The 19,800-nt window shown below is 46.7% G+C and overlaps 1 protein-coding gene across 4 annotated transcripts in view; it reads left to right on the top strand.

Moving 5' to 3' along the window:
* Nucleotides 1–19,800, top strand: part of CLPB (ClpB family mitochondrial disaggregase) — a 72,507-nt gene that overhangs the window by 45,903 nt on the left and 6,804 nt on the right. For 2 of the 4 annotated variants that reach the window (XM_063393687.1, XM_063393685.1), the window contains 5 exons: nt 4,526–4,640; nt 11,475–11,552; nt 14,132–14,187; nt 17,340–17,384; nt 19,117–19,278. In XM_063393687.1, the coding sequence (XP_063249757.1) occupies nt 4,526–4,640; nt 11,475–11,552; nt 14,132–14,187; nt 17,340–17,384; nt 19,117–19,278 (456 nt within the window). The remainder of the gene's footprint in view (nt 1–4,525; nt 4,641–11,474; nt 11,553–14,131; nt 14,188–17,339; nt 17,385–19,116; nt 19,279–19,800) is intronic. The other 2 variants (XM_063393688.1, XM_063393686.1) reach the window with 2 other exon arrangements.

Raw genomic sequence — 19,800 nt, 5'->3', positions numbered from 1 at the left:
CGTGGGGCAAAGACTAGACCCACTAGACCTGGTTGCTCCAAACCCTGTCCAACCTGTCCTTGAACACTTCCAGGCATGGGACAGCCACAGCTCCTATAGGTAACCTGTGCCAGGGCCTGACCACCCTCACAGGAAAGAACTTCTTCCCAGTATTCCATCTAACCCTGGCCCCTGTCAGTGACGAGCCCTGACTTGTCCTGTGACTCCATACCCTTGTCCAAAGTCACTCTCCAGCTCTCTTGGAGCTGGCAGGGGCACTAAGGTCTACCCAGAGCCTTCCCTTCTCTGAGTATAAGCCCCTAGCTCTCAGCTTGTCTCCGGAGCAGAGGTGATCCAGCCCTTGGAGTACCTCCATGTTCATCAGCTTCATTATCCATTATCCCTCCAGCATTCCTCCCAAGCATGGCTGCATTTATGGGAAAACACTCCCAAGGGAAAAGGTTCATGAGCACAACACCAGCAGAACCAAACCTTGGCATGAAACCTGCAAAGGATGACAGTGTCTTTCACCTTACAGGAAAAAGAGTTTGAAAGATTAAAGGAAAACAGGATATAAACTCATCAGTTCAGAAGATATCAGGGACATGAGCTAAGCTGTGATAGTTCTGTGGAGGTCTGGAGAGGGGTTCTTCCATAGGAAGGGCAAAATAGATCTTGAGGTAACTCTTGCAGGTTTAAAGAAAGCTTAAAATGAGCTTTCACTGTTCCAAACTCCACATAGAAGGTTGTGCCCAAATAAACCAACAGCCAGTTTTCAAATAACCAAAAGAGACATTTTTCTCATGAAATATGCTTAAACCAGCAACCTGAGGATGTTCAGGATGGAAAAAGAAGCACATGAGTCACAGCTGGAGGCTTGTTTTCTTGGAAAGGTCTGTCAAAGGTGACTCACTGGGAAGAAGTGGACACCAGCTTCTGGTCAGGAGGTCTTACACTGCTGCTTCCAGAAGAGGGGTTAGGGAAAAGGCAGCTGTGTACTCTTCCTGGCTGAAATATTCCTTAAAATTCCTTCAGCAGACACTGATGGAGACAGGGGAAGTCACCGGATGGATCTGACAGGGTGCAAAGAGGAGCTGAATGTCAAAGACAGACTTGCAAGAGCCGAGCTCAGTGCAGGGGCTGCTGTCCCTCCAGTGAGAGAGGAAAGACCAGTTTCAAGGGCTTTTCCCTCCCTTTTAGTTGTAGATACACAAGTGCTTATTTAAATTTCTTCAGACTGTTTAGCACTGGGAACTAACTCAAGAGTCCTCAACAGCAGGTTAAGTGTGGTTTAAGCTCAGGAAAAGCACACACAGAGTTCTGGTTTGGTTTTTTTAAAAGAGTAAAGGAAATCAAAATAAATTAAAAATACGTATGAAAACTCCTTGTTATTCTGTCACAAGGATATGTAAATAAAATCTATGGGATATGTCCATCCTGTAATAGTTCTGCCTATTCATTCTCTAGCAGTGATTAAAATGAGCAATAAATTCTCAAAGACTCTCAGTGGAATGCGGCTGTTGGGGAGGATGAAACCCCGGGAGCACCAGTTCCCCCCCAGCTGAATATTCATCACAGGCTGGCTTGGCAGTCTGGTGGTTTATATACAAGTACAATCATTGTCCTCAGGAACAGCTCCAGAGATATATTTCCTTTCTCTCCTCCAACTATTACTTAAGCATAAAAAACAAGGCAAGTTTCAAACTATTCAGGGCAGGTTTCTGTATTGGTGCTGGGCTTGACAGAGCATTTACCCAGCAGATAATTCTACCCCTCCTGCTCTTAAAGAGTTCAGTTATTTTATTCTCCACTTTTCTCCCTTAAAACAACATGTGCTGGTAGTCCAGAAGCCCCCTGTGTCCTGGGCTGATCCCAGAGTGTGGGCAGCAGGTGAGGTGGGGATTCTGCCCCTCTTGCTCCACTCAGGTGAGACCCCACCTGTAGAGTTGCCTCCAGCCCGGGGGCTCTCAATCTCAGAAGGATGCAGAGCTGCTGGAGCAAATCCAGAGGCAGCCACGGAGATGCTCCGAGGGCTGGAGACCCTTTGCTCTGGAGACAGGTTGGGAGAGCTGGGGATGTTCAGCCTGGAGAAGGGAAGGCTCCAGGGAGACCTTAAGAGTCCATGCCAGTGCCTAAAGGGGCTCTAAGCTGGAGAGAGGACAAGAGGGAATGGTTTCACACTGCCAGAGGGTAGGGCTAGGTGAGATATTGGGAAAAGATTCTTCCCTGTGAGGGTGAGGAGGCTCTAACAGATTGCGCAGAGAAGCTGTGGCTGCCCCAGCCCTGGAAGTGTTGCAGGCCAGTCTAGATGGGGCTTGGAGCAACCAGGTCTAGTGGAAGGTGTCCCTACCTGTGGTAAAGGGGTTGTAATGGGATGGTCTATAAGGATTCTTAAGATCACTTCTGTGACTCCATGACTGCCATGCCTATCTCAGTGACAGGCAGACAGCTGCTTTCACCTGCAGAAGCACAGACTGAATCCATCCCTTTTTAAAAATTAAGATTTCTGATGCTTTTGGCCTTGCCTCACGAGAACCTCATAACCCAGATGAGTGCAAATGTCCAGTTGCCTCCAACATAAGAGCAGAGCACTGCTCCCTGCATTGCTCTCCAAGCAGGTAGCACCATTGTGCTCCACTTTAATGCTGGTGCTGACCTAGACAAGTGTCATCAGGACAATGGAACATCAGCTGCCAGAGGGTGAGGATGTGAACCTCACCAACACCATTGCACACCACAAAGTGGGGAGGTGGGAACAGCTGGGTATGTATGGAGAGGGGAACAGATGAGAAAGGAGTAGAAAATTGTGTCTTATGTAAAGTCACAATTAGGATTAGTGGGGCTTTTTCTTTGTGGTTCTGTCACAGGTGGTTCTAAAACATGTTTTTCTTGGTGGGTTTTCTTGTCCTGGTGTTCCCTGTGCAGTGCAAGCTAAGGCAGATACTCAGGATGCTGCAGGCCAGCTGCATGACCCAGCTGTGTTAGCACTTCAGGCCCACTGAGTAGCTGGCATGGGTGCAGGGCTCTCCAGAACAGATCCTGAGCAGAAAACAGTAGTGGGACAGCATGGAAAAAGCTCTAACACTGGTCTTTTACCCATGAAAGGGACTTTATTCCAACCCAGGACTTGTACTGTGTCAGCTCTCCAAGGAGGGAGGGAGAGGGCATTGCAGAGGAGAGGTATTCCTTCCTTCTCTTCCTGCACATCTTACCCACTCTCCAGAAACCCATGGGAATCATTGGGTGTCCTAACACGACTGATCACATCCCTGCACCTTCCAAAAGGCCAGAGAGGAGGGAGAGAGAAAAGATTTGTCAGGATCCTACAGACAGACATATGTATGGTGAGGTTGTACCCAGCACCGGGGGAATCAGCACAGGCAGGATGTCTGTCCAGAGCTGCTCCACTGGGGTGCGCAGGGAAGTTTTTGCTCTGTTTGAGGATCAGGGCTGATGGCATCTCTGTTACGCATGAGGCTGGCCACATAGCACTGGCCAAAATTGGATTGTTTGCTATTTATTAATTTTTAACTTCTGTCAGAATTACTGCTAGCCCAGGAGATGTCAGTAGCTTGGCTGGAGGTTATCCACTTCGGCTCCAGCAGCTGGATCCTGCTGCAGCTTTGGCACCTGCCTTCTGGCTTTGTTAGAGGGTGTGTCCCCTTAGCGAGGTGGGTTCAATGACAGGGATTGTTCTGTGAATGCAGTTACTCACTTGGCAAACCCTATGGGCTCTTTGTGTTCTGTCTTCATCTGAGTCTGGCTTTTGAGGGGATGAATCTTCCCAAGGCAATGGTCTCAGTGGGGAATGGCCAAGCTCAGTTTGTGGCAAGAAGGGTTCTCAGCAGCACTTTCTAAAGATCTTAGAATTGCAGGTTTTGGGTTGGAAGGGACTTTACAGCTCACCTAATTTCAAAGCCCTGCCATGGGCAGGGACACCTTCCACTAGACCCATCCAACCTGGCCTTGGGCACTTCCTGGGATGGGGCAGCCGCAGCTGCTCTGGGCAACCTGTGCCAGGATCTTGCCACCCTCACAGGGAAGATTTTCTCCCCATATCCCATCTAACCCAGCCCTCTGTCAATGGGAAGGCATTCCCCCTTGTCCTGTCACTCCATGGCCTTGCCCAAAGTCTCTCTCCAGCTCTCTTGGGTGTAAGGCACAGTGATTCTCTGCCATCCCTGCAGGATCTAGTTGGAGTCTTTGAACAGGAAATGGGTGGAGGGTAGGAAGACAAATCTAGGTAGAACAGTCATGGCTTTATTTCCCAAAATAAACAGTGCCTAATGGTTAAGAGCTGTTGAACAGTGCCATTGTTCCCTCTTTGTCACCAGTACAGAGGTACCACAGGGTCTGGTTTCCCATCGGCAGAGCAGGATCCCCTTTCCCACTCACCCCAGTTTCCATCCATGACAGATCCAGAAATATCCTCTTGCTAGGTACATCCAGACCAAACTGCATCTGCCCTGGGGATGCTCTAGCTGCATGTCAGAGAGATCCCCATACGGAGCTCTGACATTTGTGTACTGTTTTCTTCCCTCCACAGTTCCAGGAGGAGCAGCGCAGAAGGGAGGTGGAGGAACGGCGGAGATTCCCACTGGAACAGCGTCTCAAAGAACACATCATTGGTCAGGAGAACGCCATAGCCACAGTGGGGGCAGGTAGTACCCTTCACATGCTGCCAACTCAGCCCTCCCATACCTGCTCCACAGGGAAGACAAACTGTTCCCTTGAGCCTTGATCTGAGGCTGCCTCCAGGCAGGTCTGCAAGGTTGCTGGGGAATTCACAGTGGATGCCTCATCCTTGGAAATGTTTAAAGCCAGGTTGGATGGGGCTTGGAGCAACATGGTCTAGTAGAAGGTGTCTCTGCCCGTGGCAGAGGGTTGGAATGAGATGAGCTTGAAGCTCCCTCACAACACAAACTATTCTGTGATTCTGTGAAATCAAGGCTCCAGTCCAAAGCCTCTGGATCCTGTCAGTAATTCCTGACCCATCCAAACATCCCAGTTAATGCCTGAAAATGGGACAGCAGAAAAACAGCTGTTGAGGCCAGGGCAGAACCACAAGGAACATGCTGTCAGAAACACAAACCCATTGCCTTTAGTTAACAAAGAGGAACCAGTGTGGGCTGGGAACGGAGAAGGAGCTGGGAAGGAGATGGGAAGGAGTCTACACTCCTGCAGAAACAACAGCTACCCTGTGTATTCAGAGAGCGGCTGTGCCTGGGGGCAGCAGCCCTGGCTAATTGGGGAGCTGTGATTAATGGGCAGTGCCTGTTCCTGACACAGGTGGCGTTTCTGCGCATTAACGTCCTTGCCTTTATGGAGGTTTTTCTTATTGAATTATAGGGAATGTGCTTGATACCCCTGCAGCCTCAGGATATTGGACCAAAAGGTAGTCGGAGACTCTCTGTCCCCTCCTCCCCCCCTTCCCTTCTGCCCGGTTTTTCCTTTCATTTTCTTTTTTCCTTTTTTTTTTCCTTCTTTTTTTTTTCCTTCTTTTTTTTTTTTTTTTTGGTTTTGTTTGTTGTTTGGTTTTTTGGGGTTTGTTTATTTGTTTTCTGTCCAGAAGGATGAATTTTGAGACAGGACTTTCTCTCTCAAGCACTTCATCTCTATCTTTGCTATTTGTTTTGTGTCCAGCTGGTTTTCCTGCCACTTTGTGGACCCTACATCCTTCCACTCTGCCCTCACCATTGCCATTTGCTGGTGAGCAGACCTGCCACACGCCACATCTTCAGATCCACTGAGCCTGGCTAATATGTTTAATTTATAACTGGTGCCTTAATTGAATAATTGGATTTAATCCGTCACTCGGTGCATGATCCAAACAGTCTCCAGAGTGGCTTAGCCAGGAATACAAAGGGAATGTGTGATCTGGGGTTAGACGCACAAGGTCTGGAGTGATGGGGATAGAACGGAATCACAGAATTATGGAATAATTTAGAAAAACCCTCTAAGATCACCAAGTCCAGCTGTTATCCCAGCAACCCCCTGCAAGGGGATGCACAGGGAATGCTGGTGGGGAGCTCACTGCAGCCACAGCCCCGACAGCATGGCATCATTGCCACAGAGGGGAAATCCTTCCCCATTGCCTCCATAGGATATATCCAAGCCCTGCAGCACTCTTTTCTACTACGTGGAGCAGGACAGGACTGGGAGAAGGTGGATGATGGTTAACTGATGGTAACTGGGCATCTCCCAGCATACAAGGTTTCTGCCAGTGCCTGACTGGATGGGTGATCGTGGGAGGCAGCTTTGCCACCCCCCTCGACCAGTGTAGATGTTCAGTTCATCTTAACAAAATCCCAATTAAATATTGGATCTCCTGACATCAGAAACAGGCAGGTAATTGCTGCCATCTCAGGAACGGCTGGGATTCTCTAACTGATACATACAAATGAGCAGCTAAAAGGCTTAGGGTTGTGTTTCCAGGCACTTCCATAAATGGTTGAGCTCTGGATATGGTTAGGGCTGCTTTGCCTTTTCACTGGAAGATGTGGAGGCAGAAGGGATCAGCAACATCTCCTCTCTGAGGTTATAAGCTAAAGGAGGCATTTTTCCCAAATATATGTATGTATATTGTTTTTTGGTCTAATATCCTAAATATTATGTCAGGTAAAGAATACCTTTTCTATATGGATGAGCCATGTTTGTAATCAGTGTTCACTTAGAAGTAGGGTGGTTCAAACCTACCACTTCTCCCTTTCAGAGGGAGTAAACCTTGAAGGTTGAAGCAATCTGTTCAAGCTCTTTCTGAAGCTGAATAAGGAGTGAGGAAGGAAAAGTATTGTGTATTTTTCATGGATTTTGAAGAAAGGGTAGTGCAGAAAAATCCATGATTTAATGATAAAATTCCCAATTTTGAGCAGCTATGATGTTGAAATCAGTCAGTGTTTCAAAACTGTCAGAAAATGGATGAGCAGGACAATCATCCTACTCTGGTCCAAAGGAAACTGGGATTATTCTGGACAATACAGGATCCTTTATGAGGGCTGGTTTTTGATGTGTGTTGCTACCTGCAGGTCAGATGAAACTTGGGAAGGACACAGCTTTGGTCTAAAATTTGGGGTTCCATAACCCTGAGCCATCAGCAGCAGGGCTGGAAGAGAGCTTATTTGGGAATGCTGCAGACCCTGGAGCATCAGTGCAGAACCTGGATGGAGGCAATGATCCCATGGCAGGTTTGGCCCCAGAGCCTTCACCCCATGGTACCCCAAACCCTGTGGGCCGAGGAGCCCCACAGAATGAATTGATTTGATAAATGGACATTTATTACACTCACAAATTGGCTGAAACCAATTTCAGTCACATCAAGTGCTGATAACTGCTGGGGTATTGATTTGTGTAAAGTAATACAGTGAATTTATCAGTTCAATAGCAGGCTGAACGGCCTCTTGGAGACACAGGGCTGCAGTCACACCGTTACAGATGGACGAAATAAAGCAAGAGCACAGCAGCAATGCCAGCAACAGCTCCGCAGAAGAAGGCCCCAGCATCATCATCATCAGGCTCTTGTTTTGCTCTCTCCTGGTAGTTAGTTAGTTAGTTAGTTAGTTAGTTAGTTAGTTAGTTAGTTAGTTAGTTAGTTAGTTAGTTAGTTCGTTCGTTCGTTCGTTCGTTCGTTCGTTCGTTCGTTCGTTCGTTCGTTCGTTCGTTCTGCCAGGAGGAAGGAAGGGGGCAGCTTTCCCAGAGGCGGAGCATGGATTTCATGCTTGGATGACAATGAAGAGTGTTCAGTGTGGCCAGCAGCTGCTTTGGGAGTGCAGACTCCAAAGAGAAGTGTGCTTCTGTGGCTTTCCTAGCTGAGATTTTCATCCTTGGAACTGGTGCTGATGTTCTGCTCTTGCTTGGGATGGGACTTTTGTTCCTACTGCTGAAGCTGAGCACTACACTGCATAGCCTGAGAGAGCCTCCTCTAGTCCCAGTGGTGGAACCTAGGGAGTGGTGTCCCTTCCCTAGGGATATCCAGATTTTTTTGAGTTTTTCCAAACCTCAAGAGTGCTATGTGCTGGAATAGCTCATCGTTTTAAGGCTGTTTGTAGAAAAACGTTTACGCCTTATCACTCTGTTGGTCTGACTGACCTGCTGACTTGTGACCATGGAACTGTTTGGCTTAGAAGAGACCTTAAACCCCATCTCATTCCAATCTGCCTGACATGGACAGGGACGCCTTCCACTAGACCAGGTGGCTCTAAACCCAGTTCCAGCTTGGCCTCCCAGGTACAACTTGGCAACCTGTGTCAGTGCCTCACTAGCCTCATAGGGAAAAATTTATGTCTAAATATGATGCTCAGCATCTTCTGACAGAGATCACATGCTGAATCTCAAGCTCTAACTTTATGGTAGTTTTTTAAGGAGTGCTTTATATCCCTGGAGTTGCTTTGAGCATTTATCCATAAACTCTGGCATCCTGCTGCAGAGGGGAGGGGAAGAAGGCGGCACTTAATCCCACTGTCTTTGGGCCCTGAACGTGCTTGACCCTGTGAGTGGTCACTCCATGCCCCAAAGCAGAAGTTTATTACTTTTATTACCATTATTATCTTAGCTGAGATAGCTGCAGAAATTATCGACGGTTGTGTTACTCCCCATCAATTTTTATGAAATTTCCCCACCCCAGGTGTTTGACCTCCCATTCACTGCTGGAAAGGGTTGAGAAGGAACATGTGCAGCACTGGGAAGGGCACACAGAGGGATGCAGCACAGACCCTCCTCTGCACCTCCCTGTCAGTGGCAGAGTGTCTCCTCTTCATCTCCTGCAGTGGCTGTTTCCAGAGATGCCAGTGAGCAGCTGAAGGGCAGGATGGGATTCCCACCAGGTTTTGCCCAGGATTTTGAACAGAACCAGATTGTTGGCTGCAGCCAAACTGGTCTGTCGTGCTGATATGCCCAGGCAGTGTGAGATAGAGCCAGGCACCAGCCAGTGCTGCATCTGGCTTTGTGCCCAAGCTAATTAAACCTTGGCAGGAGTCAGGACTCATTAGCATGGCCAGGAGGACAAGTAATGCATCTGCCTGCATCCAGGCACGGAATGGCAAGTTCTTGTGGCTCTGGGGTCCAGCTCCCACTAAATGCACAATCCCAGCATTCAGTCCCATTTCTGAAGGGCTTGGAACTGATGGCCTTTAAGGTCCCTTCCAACCCACACCCTTCTACAATTATATGATTCTACATGTCTTGGATTTAAGGTTAAATTGAGGATTTTTTTGATATTTGGAAAGCCATGCAAACCTTCATCTTCATCCTGACCTACCACTGCCTTTTGGGAAGCCCTTCCAGCTTTCCCTGCAGACTTTAAAGGGATTAGGAATTCAGTCCCACTCTCTTCCTAAGTGGCTGCAGTGGTTAATCACCCTCGTTATTAAAACTGTTCTGCTTTATTTGTAGTTTGATCCTCTCACTCCAGCCCCTGGAGCACCTTAATTTTCTCTATAGCTGAGCAAGTTCAGTGTCTTCTTGGGGAGATCCTTAATGACTGTGGTCAGGTCACTCCTCACACCCCTCATCATTAACCTCAGCTCATTGATTTTTTCTTGCAGTGAGACTTTGCTCTTGTTTTCCTAAGCCTCACCAGATCTGCTGGCTCCCATGCTACCTGGGTCTCCTAGAACACAAGCGTGGACTCTGAGGAGCTCAGTTTCATGCAGGTCTTGCAGGTCCAAATTCCTATGAGACCCCTCCATGCATCTATACACTCCAATATCTCACTTGAGCTGCTGCTGTTTAACATCATCCCAGAGTGTCCCTGCTGCCAGAGGCAGCATTTCCGTGTCAGGCTGTAGGCTGTGACATTCCATTTCTTTCTATATGCAAAATGGAAATATTGTTTAAATATTTTTATATGCAAATCTTTTTATGTGCAAAACAGCACTATTTATTTCCCATGTCAGTTTGCTGTCCCCTGCAAGAACTCTTGGCATGCCATGCTTAGGATGCCTTTTCTTAGATGTCTTCTATTTACCATACTACATCAAGAAACGAGTTTTATGGACTGACTTTGAGATTGAATTTAAGAATTCCACAGTTTTAAAACCACTCTCATGCTTTCATGCCAGCTCAGGGAAGAAAACAAACCCACAGCTCCCCACAGAGTGCCAGTGCCTCATTCAAGGGAGACATAGGACAGAGGCTGAGACGCAGGGTAGTGGCCAGAGGGAGATGAGGGCTTTGAGCGTGACAGTCATAACGAGAAGTGGGTTTCTTCTATCTTGGCTTTATTCCTGCTTTTGCTATGAACACCACTGAAAGGCAGCAGAGGCCAAGCTTTGCCATGCGTGTGTGCAGCAGCATTCCAAGACCTTTAAGCCACAGCTCTGCCAGTGTTTTCCTTCTGCTCATCCCACCTCCAGTGCTGCTATTTTTCCGTGCTACCTTCAACTTCCTATCAGTTACAATTTTGGAGCATCTTTCCGTTTCCATGCTCTGCTTCCTAACGTGCCACATTTTGAGTTTGGCTGGATCTGGGGACACCGTGCACCAGCCATGGAATCTTGCTGAGTCTGAGGGGTCCTGAGTCTCTACAGTGCATGTTCTCTCTTACAAAACACCTTACAAGATTTACAGGCTGGATTGAAATACTGCAGATAAAGCAGAAAGGCTGGGATGTCAGTTAATCTCTCACACTGAACAAGAAGCTGGTCTGATCCAGGGGAACCATGTCTGTGTTCCAGAGACTAGATCTAGCCAGTGAAGGATGAGATTGGATCTTGTGGCCTCAAAAGCAGTTCCTCCTCCTTCAAATAAGCCCAGTGCAATGATGTTACTGGTTTGGTGAGCACACTCGCAGAGACTGAGGCTGCTCGGGGGGGCTGAAGAGCACCTTGGGGAGCTGTGGGCACCCATGGGGGTAGGAGTCATCACCCACTCTGCACAGCAGATCCATATCTGTCCTGAGAAAAGGGCTGTGCTGGTTGGACTGGAGTTTGGGAGGGAATCAGGGCTTTTGCCTTTTGTAAAATTATCCACTGGTATCTCACCCAGGATGCACTTGGATGCTGCTGTCCAGAGAGGCACTGAGATAATCATCACACTTTCCCAATCCTTGCACCAATTCAGAGCATTTGTGACCTTCAGCCACCTCTCTCTTCCCATTCCACACCAGAAATAACCTTTAAACCTCTTCAAAACTACTCTTTTTTCCTCACAGAAAGGTTGCACTTGGGAGCTGGTGAGGCAGAGTGCCTCTCCATCCCTCTGTCTATCCATCCATCCTTGTCCCCCCCTCTGCCGTCTCCCTGGCAACGCTGAGTGCACATCCTGGAAAACTTTATCCGAAATCTGCTCTGGGCAGCTTTCCAAATCCATGCTAACCTTATTAGGTGTCTCTGGGGCCTTGGCTGGCTAATCAAATTAGAGAGCACTAATGGCAGGGAGGACTGGGAGTGGGTAGAGAGCAGTAAAACATAGTGTATACTTAGTGATAATTACACTTGCTTTGTGGCATTGATTTATATGCTTCCCTCCCTCTTTTTTGTTTTCATTGTCTTCAAATGCAGCTATTCGGAGGAAGGAAAATGGCTGGTATGATGAGGAGCACCCGCTGGTGTTTCTTTTCTTGGGATCGTCTGGAATAGGTAATATTTGGGTTGTGGTGAGGGGGACAGAGAGCCCTGAGGAGAGGGGGTGGAAGCTGTTGCAGGGCTGCAGGGTCTGAATAAAATACCAGTTAAACACACTGTCATCTTTCAGCAGGTCACCCATCATCCAGCAGGGTGACCACAGCTGGACACCAGCACACACAGCCACATGCTGAGTTATCCCAGAGGACAACCCTCTTCTGAGTCTCAAAAAGGAATAATTTTCAGAGAAAATTATTACTTTAAAAACTTTCTGGTGAAAACTCCTCTATTCCAGTGGGAATGGTGGAATAATAGTAGAAATTTGCTGGCTGCAAACTGAATGTCTGCTCGTCTGCTCCTGTGGGCACAGATTGCTTTGGAATGACAGGATTTTATTGACACCAATAAGATTTGTCCTCTAGCCCAATCAAATGCCACATGACAGCTGATCAGTTCATGAAATGGTCCAAATGACTTTTAGTTGTGGAAAAAAACCCCAACAAAACAGCTTCAAAGTAACTGATTTGTTAATTTGAGACAACCTCTGGGCTTCTGCCTCCACTGCCTCCCAAAGGGCTCAAGAAGGTGCTGATGCTCCAGTGCTGGAGGGGTTAAAGGGGCACAGGTGAGACCATGCTCCTGCTGCAGAACACTGCCAGGCCAAGCATTAACACCAAATAAGTTGCTATAAAGCTGTATAAAACCAGGATAAAAGATTTCTGATACTTCATTGCCCTGCCACAGCAGATCTGAAGACTCAGGGATGCAAATGTTTATCTCCTCCGCTCCCATAGACTTCCATCTTTTCTTTTCTTTTCTTTTCTTTTCTTTTCTTTTCTTTTCTTTTCTTTTCTTTTCTTTTCTTTTCTTTTCTTTTCTTTTCTTTTCTTTTCTTTTCTTTTCTTTTCTTTTCTTTTCTTTTTCTTTTCTTTTCTTTTCTTTTCTTTTCTTTTCTTTTCTTTTCTTTTCTTTTCTTTTCTTTCCTTTTCCTTTCCTTTCCTTTCCTTTCCTTTCCTTTCCTTTCCTTTCCTTTCCTTTCCTTTCCTTTCCTTTCCTTTCCTTTCCTTTCCTTTCCTTTCCTTTCCTTTCCTTTCCTTTCCTTTCCTTTCCTTTCCTTTCCTTTTCCTTTCTTTTCTTTCTTTCTTTTCTTTTCTTTTCTTTTCTTTTCTTTTCTTTTCTTTTCTTTTCTTTTCTTTTCTTTTCTTTTCTTTTCTTTTCTTTTCTTTTCTTTTCTTTTCTTTTCTTTTCTTTTCTTTTCTTTTCTTTTCTTTTCTTTTCTTTTCTTTTCTTTTCTTTTCTTTTCTTTTCTTTTCTTTTCTTTTCTTTTCTTTTCTTTTCTTTTCCTTTCTTTTCTCTCCTCTCCTCTCCTCTCCTCTCCTCTCCTCTCCTCTCCTCTCCTCTCCTCTCCTCGAATCTCCTCGAATCTCCTCGAATCTCCTCCCCTCCCCTCCCTTTCCCAGAACTTCCCTTCCTGGAACTTCCTTTCCTTCCCAAGTCAGCAAACCTCAAACTGAAATCAAATGCATAATTTTAGCAGAGATCTATCAGGTGGAGCAGAGCACAATTCATGAATTCCCATATTTGTAGCCCTTTTTTTGGTGATTTGCTGATCTGACCCACCAGATCCATTGTCCCTGCCATACAGCTGTGGACAGATGTACAATACTCCAGTAAGAATGTACTTTTTAACCTTATTTCCTTTTAAAAACACATAGATTTTTTCTTCAGAATAGTTACTTCTGTCCCGACTCATTTATTTTTCAGTGTGCAAGTAAATCCCACAGGGATCCATGTGCAGTGCACTGCTGACAGGTGTGCGAGGGACAAATGTGAACCCCCAAAGCATCCATCCTCCAGAAGCTTGACAGGCTTCACCTCAGCTTTGCTGGTCACTCCAGGAACTAAAATCAGTCCAATCCTTCCCCTGATCCACCTAACAAAGCCAGCAGTGTCATGCTGGGGGGTAGCAGAAGTGAAGAGAAGCTTTCTGGCACCCACACTTCAGTAAAACTGCCTCTTTAATGAAGTTTTACGGCAGATGGATAGGCTGGGAGAACACGACATGGCCTGCCATGAACTGGTTCAGGCATGTGTTCACCCTCATCAGGGTGGATTTACTCCATTACTGATTGTTCCTAATCCCAGGATTTTTTGACCATCATCTTATATAAAGATAAAGCACTCCATTTCCTTGAAATTCTTTATTTGGCGATTACGAGGCATTGCACGAGGAACTTGGAATATTGAGGGTAAATATAGCAAAAATCTGATCTATCCAATATAGCAAAACTCTGATCTCTATACACATCTTTTTGTGGAAAAAACAAGAGCTTTGTTCCCATCGTGTGAGAATCAATTAAAGCTGAAGGAACCAGTGCAGAGATGCCATTGTTCTAATGCATCTATTCACCCTGCCCAGGCTGGGAACTCCAGTGAGTGTGATCTTGGAGATAAAACAGCAATACCCACTTCCCAAGGAAAATACCTGTATCGGTTGCAAGAAGTTCCAGCCATGGTATTAGCAGAGCTGATGAACAGACAGAAGATGGACAGACCTGGTTTAATGAAGTTTTTTCTTTCCCTTTCTGTAACAGGTAAAACAGAGCTGGCCAAGCAAACGGCCAAGTACATCCATAAGGACATCAAAAAGGTAATGGCTCATCCCTCCTTGGTGCTGGCAGTAAAGGGGTATGGGGATGGTCATCAGGGGTTCATTGTGTGGCTGTGCTGCCCTGAGAAAGGGCTTCTTCTGCACTGAGAGGGACCTGTGAAAGTCAGGGAGTCACAAACAGGTCTGGGTTGGAAGGTTCTTTTAAGATCATCCAGTTCCACCCCTCCTGTCAAATACAGAGGTACTTTCTGCTAGACCAGGTTGCTCCAAGCCACATCCAAATTGGCCTTGAACACTTCCAGGGATGGGGCAGCCACAGGTTCTCTGGGCAACCTGTGCCAGCGTCTCACCACCCTCACAGCCAAGAATTTCTTCAATCTAATCCTGCCCTCTGTCAGTAGGAAGCTGACCCCCTTTGTCATGTCACTCCATTCCCTTCTCTTGAGCCCCTTTAGGCACTGGAAGGATCTCTAAGGTCTTCTGGGAGCCATCTCATGAGTCTTCTCCAGAATGAACACCCTCAGCTCTCCCAGCCTCTCTCCAGAGCAGAGAGGCTCCAACTCTCGGGGCATGTTCATGGCCTCCTCTGGACTTACTCCAACAACTCCACATCCCCTTGATGTTTGACCCCAGAGCTGGAGGCAGCTCTGCAAGTGGGGTCTCACCTGAGCAGAGCAGAGGGGCAAAATCCCCACTTCATGCTGCTGCCCACCTTGTGGGTTCAGCCCAGGATACTGTCTATGCTCCTGTCTATGTCACCTGAATATTTGAATTGTTAAAATTTAAATGGATGTAATATTTGTGCTCCCTGTTGAATTTTGCTCTCATTTTGACATCCTGTGTTGTGAACTTTTTTTTTGGCCTCTATTACTGATATCACCGTCAATTGTTAGAAGGATAAAATTCCAGAAATCTGTTTTCCATATACCCAGCTCCACCACTTGTCACATCCTGCCAGTATGGACTGTAGCGATGCAACATTGATGTCCTGCTCAGAATATTAAGTGCTGAAGTGTTTGGTATCCAAAAGCAGTTTGAGTTATTTAGTTTGTTACCCGGTGGTCAGATTTTGGAGGAGATGGGTTGGAATTATTTAATGGTGGGGGTGGCTTTCCAGGAGGACACTTCAGTGGTGTCTGGGGTTTCTAGTCTAGTCTAGTCTAGTCTAGTCTAGTCTATCCTGTTCCGTTCCGTTCTGTTCTGTTCATTTCTAATCTGTTCTGTTCTTTCTGTTCTGTTGCATTCCAATCTGTTCCAATCTATTCTATTCCATTCTGTCTATTCTTTTCCATTACAATTGTTTCGGTCCGTTCAATTGCAATCTATTCTATTCTGTTCTATTTCATTCCATTCTAATATTCTATTCTATTCCAGTCAAATCCATTTCATTTCATACTCATCTTCCATTCTATTCTTTTCTGTTCCCTTCCATTCTATTCAATCCAAATCTTCCATTCCATTCCATTCCATTCCATTCCATTCCATTCCATTCCATTCCATTCCATTCCATTCCATTCCATTCCATTCCATTCCTCTTCCCTGTTTCACATTTAAGCCTCTGCCTACCTGTAAGAGGTGCTTAGCTCTCTGCCACATGGAGCCAGGGAAAAGAAGGAAAGACAAGCAGAGCTGTGTGTAGATGAATCCCTCTAGCACATCCATCTATTCACATCCTCCAGCAGTGAAAGGACACACAATGCAGTGACACGTGTAGAAAGGAGACCAAACTGGAACCAATGCTATAAAAACAGCTATTCTGGTTTCTTTTCTTCATGCCTCTATAAATGCTTTCCAGAAGCCATAAATCCTAGATCTGAAGCACCTTCATCCCTAATTCCGCATGTGGAACTGCTCCATGGCCAGACATCCAATGGGGAAATCAGTTAAACCTGAGTGTTGTGTTAATTTGATAGCAGCAGGAATATGGGATTTATTCGTAATGAACCAGCTCAGCCATTGATGCCCTAATGTGGGATGAGAAGAAGTCATACCCCCCACAGGCTCTGATGAGGGGCAGCAATTCACAGGAACTGACAGATTAAGAAAGGAAAACCTGGAACTGTCCCCCTTTCTTCTGCAAGAGAGTAAATTTTTTCCATCTTGTTGTGCCCTGGGCACTTTGTAGATATTTTAATAATTTTCAGGGAAATTATTGCATGGCAATATTTTGCCCAGAGAACCTGTGGCTTTCACATCCCGCCAAGTGTTCAAAACCAGGTTCAATGGGGTTTAGAGCCACGTGGTCTAGTGGAAGGTGTCCCTACCCATGGCAGGGGAGTTGGAATGGGGTAGTCCTAAAGGTCCCTTCCAACCCAAACCATTATCTGATTCCATTATTTTCCCAGGTAACAAATGACAGGACTAGAGGAAACTGTCTCAAGTTGCAACAAGAGCTGGATATTAGAGAATTTTTTTCTGTTCAGCTCTGGAAAAGGCTGCCCTGGGCAGCGGTGAAGTCCCCATCCCTGAAGAGATTTAACAGATGTATGGATGTAGCACTTGGGGACATGGGTTGGTGGGGAGCTTAGCAGTGCTGGGGAACAGGTTGGCTCTGTTGTCTCAGAGGGCTTTTCCAGCCCAAATGGTTCAGTGATTCTGTTCTCTACTCCTGGGATCTCCATGTGATCGTGTCCATGTGCGTGCCATGTCCACATGTCCAGATGAGATGTATTCCCAGATATGTCTCCTTCTCCATCATGGACAGTGGTTATGTCTGGTTGACTATGTCCACAGTGGTGCTGGGAAGTTCAGGCTTGGCTTCTTCTTGGTCAGCTGGATGAGAGGATCACTGTAGGTCCTTTCCAACTGAAATATTCCTCTTCCTTCCCCTTCCCTCTCCCTTCCTTCTTTCCTTTTCCCATCTAGGTTGTGGATTACAGCTCCATGATCACAACAATCAGTACCTGGAGTGAATTATCAGCTTTTCATAGGCAAAATGGAAACTTGGGTGAAAGCTATGAATTCTCTAACATTATTCTCTGTTTCAGGTGATCACCCACAAGCCCAGTTCACCTCAGCTTTATGATTTTGATGGATTTTCGTGGAGGGGTGTTGCATTCTTTTTGTGATTGATTTCTAAAAAGCTGAACCACAAAAATATCTATTTTATTTAGAAAATTTCAGCCCTGTCAGTGCTGCTCCAGCTCTGGCAGTGAGCAGATTGATCAAATCTCATCCTAAGTCTCTTGCAGGGTTTCATCAGACTGGACATGTCGGAGTTCCAGGAGAGGCATGAGGTCAGTAAATGGGCTCTGAAGGGAACAGTTTCAAATTTAGTCCGGAAAAAATGGGTATTTTGGTGTGTCAGGGTTGGGAGCACAGCAGAGCAACCGGAGTTGTTCCAAGCTGTGCATTAAATTGCAAGTAAATTGCCAGAAAGCGATTCTAATTTGAGTGTCACAGTTTAGACATGGTACTTCCTAATTTAGTGCTCCCACTGAGACACTCCAAACCAGAAGCCACTCACTCACTCCCCCCCTCCCCTTGTCCCTCCCCACAGCAGTGGGCTGGAGAGGAGAACTGGAAGCTCAGAAGATAAAGGCCATGGGTTGAGATGAGAACAATTTACTGGAAGCAGAAATTAGATAAGAAAATAAACAAGCTGCAATATTAATAACAAAAGTATGTAAAAGAGAGAGTGATTCACGTGCAAAATGCTCACTGACCCAACCCAGCCACAGCCACTGCTCCCCCAGCCACGCCCTCCAGCTCAGAACCAGCTACTCCACATCCTTCTGCCACTCTTATTTGACCAAATGAAAACCATTCTCCCCAGAAGAGACTCCTTTCCCTCTGCTCTGGCAATGTCATGAGGTAAGATAGAGATTATCCTCTGGTCCAAGCCTTGCCCCTCCTGGCTGCTGCAAATATTAATCCTATCCTGGCTGGAACACATTGAGGCAAATTAGGAACAGAGACCAAGGAGCAAGGAAAACTTTAATAATATATGTCCAATGCTGTGAGTTCCCTTGGGGTAGGAAGCCCTAGAGGAGAGAGCAGCTGAGAAGAGATGGTGGAATCCAGAGGATCATCTTGTGCATGAAAGCCCGCAGCCACATGCTGTTCATCACCTACCAATGCCCAGGCAGGCACAGCTTACCCCAGACCCCTTATCCCCAAAACATTGCTGATTCCAGTGTGGGATCATTGCCTCAGCCTACCTTCTATGAGGGAAAGGGGGAGAATCCAGCAGAATACAGGACAGTGGTGCCAAGTCCACCCCTCCCATCACAACTTCTGCCCAATTCTGGTGCAACAGGAGGTCCAAGGTGCCAAGTTTTCTGCAATCCTTGCCAAGGTTGCCCCTGGAGCTGAGGGGGTCCTAAATCCCTTTGGAGGGCTCTGTCTCCCCAAAAAGCAGCAAGGTCCTAGCAATGAGAGTGGTAAAACACTGTGACAGGTTGCCCAGTGAAGCTATGGCTGCCCCATTCTTGGAAGTGTTCAAGGCCAGATTGAATGGAACTTGAAGCAACCTGGTGCAGTGGAATGTGTCCCTATGTGTGGCAGCAGGGCTGGCACTATATAGTCCCTTCCAACCTAAACCATTCGATGATTCTGTGAGAACAGACTGTGACTTCGGGTGACACTCAGACATGGGTAAGGTGCACCAAAATCCTTTGAATCCTTGCTCTCAAAAAGGGTAAAAGGAATGAAAACAGGTCTTGGTCATCTGGGACAGGTTGCTCACACCCTGCATAGCAAAGCAGGGCTGGTGCCTTCCCAACTGCCTATGCCTGCTCCTTGTGTTCTGCTGGTTTGAGCTCTGGGCGGGGAATTGCTCAATCCTTATTTTGCTTAATTGTTGCTTATTAAGCTGATTTTGGGATACCTGAAGTGGGATAGGTCACAAAGAACATAGAACTTGTTTTGTCAGCAGCAAAGAGCAGTGGTGGCCTCATGAGCTACCAGAAGGGCTTCATTCCCATTGTCCATGGATCAGCCTTCACCTTTCCTGTTCCTTCCTCCCAGGTGGCAAAATTCATCGGCTCGCCACCAGGCTACGTGGGCCATGAAGAGGGTGGACAGCTCACAAAAAAGCTGAGGCAGTGCCCAAATGCTGTGGTACTCTTCGACGAGGTGGACAAAGCCCACCCTGATGTGCTCACCATCATGCTGCAGCTGTTTGATGAGGTAAATCCACATTTTAGGTTAGAGTCGACACAAGGGATATGCAGAAGGTGACAAGAGGGGGTGAGAGGGATGACAGAGTGAGGAGTTTGGGTTGAGAGGGACCTTAAAAGCTCATCTAGTCCACCCCCCTGCCATGAACAGGGACACCTTCCACTAGACCAGGTTGCTCCAAGCCACATCCAGCCTGGCCTTGAACACTTCCAGGGATGGAGCAGCCACACATTCAGGGCAGCCACATGTTCTGGGCAACCTGTGCCGAGGCCTCACCACCCTCACAGGGAAGAATTTTTCCCAATATGCCATCTAACCATGCTCTCTTGCAGTGTGACGCCATTCCCCCTTGTCCTGTCACTCCAGGCTGTTGTCCAAAGTCACTCTCCAACTCTCTGGTTGAGTTTGAAGGTCCCAGTCTGTCCTCAGAGGCCACTAAACTACAGGACAACATGCTGGAAGGTTTTGAAGGGTTTTTTTTGTTTTTCTTTTAAGGATTAATAGCACCATTTTTCTTGCATAGATCATCAC

This window comes from Prinia subflava, chromosome 3, assembly GCF_021018805.1.
Source record: "Prinia subflava isolate CZ2003 ecotype Zambia chromosome 3, Cam_Psub_1.2, whole genome shotgun sequence".
In the NCBI taxonomy this organism is placed as follows: domain Eukaryota; kingdom Metazoa; phylum Chordata; class Aves; order Passeriformes; family Cisticolidae; genus Prinia; species Prinia subflava.
This window is presented reverse-complemented; position numbering and strand designations above follow the sequence as displayed.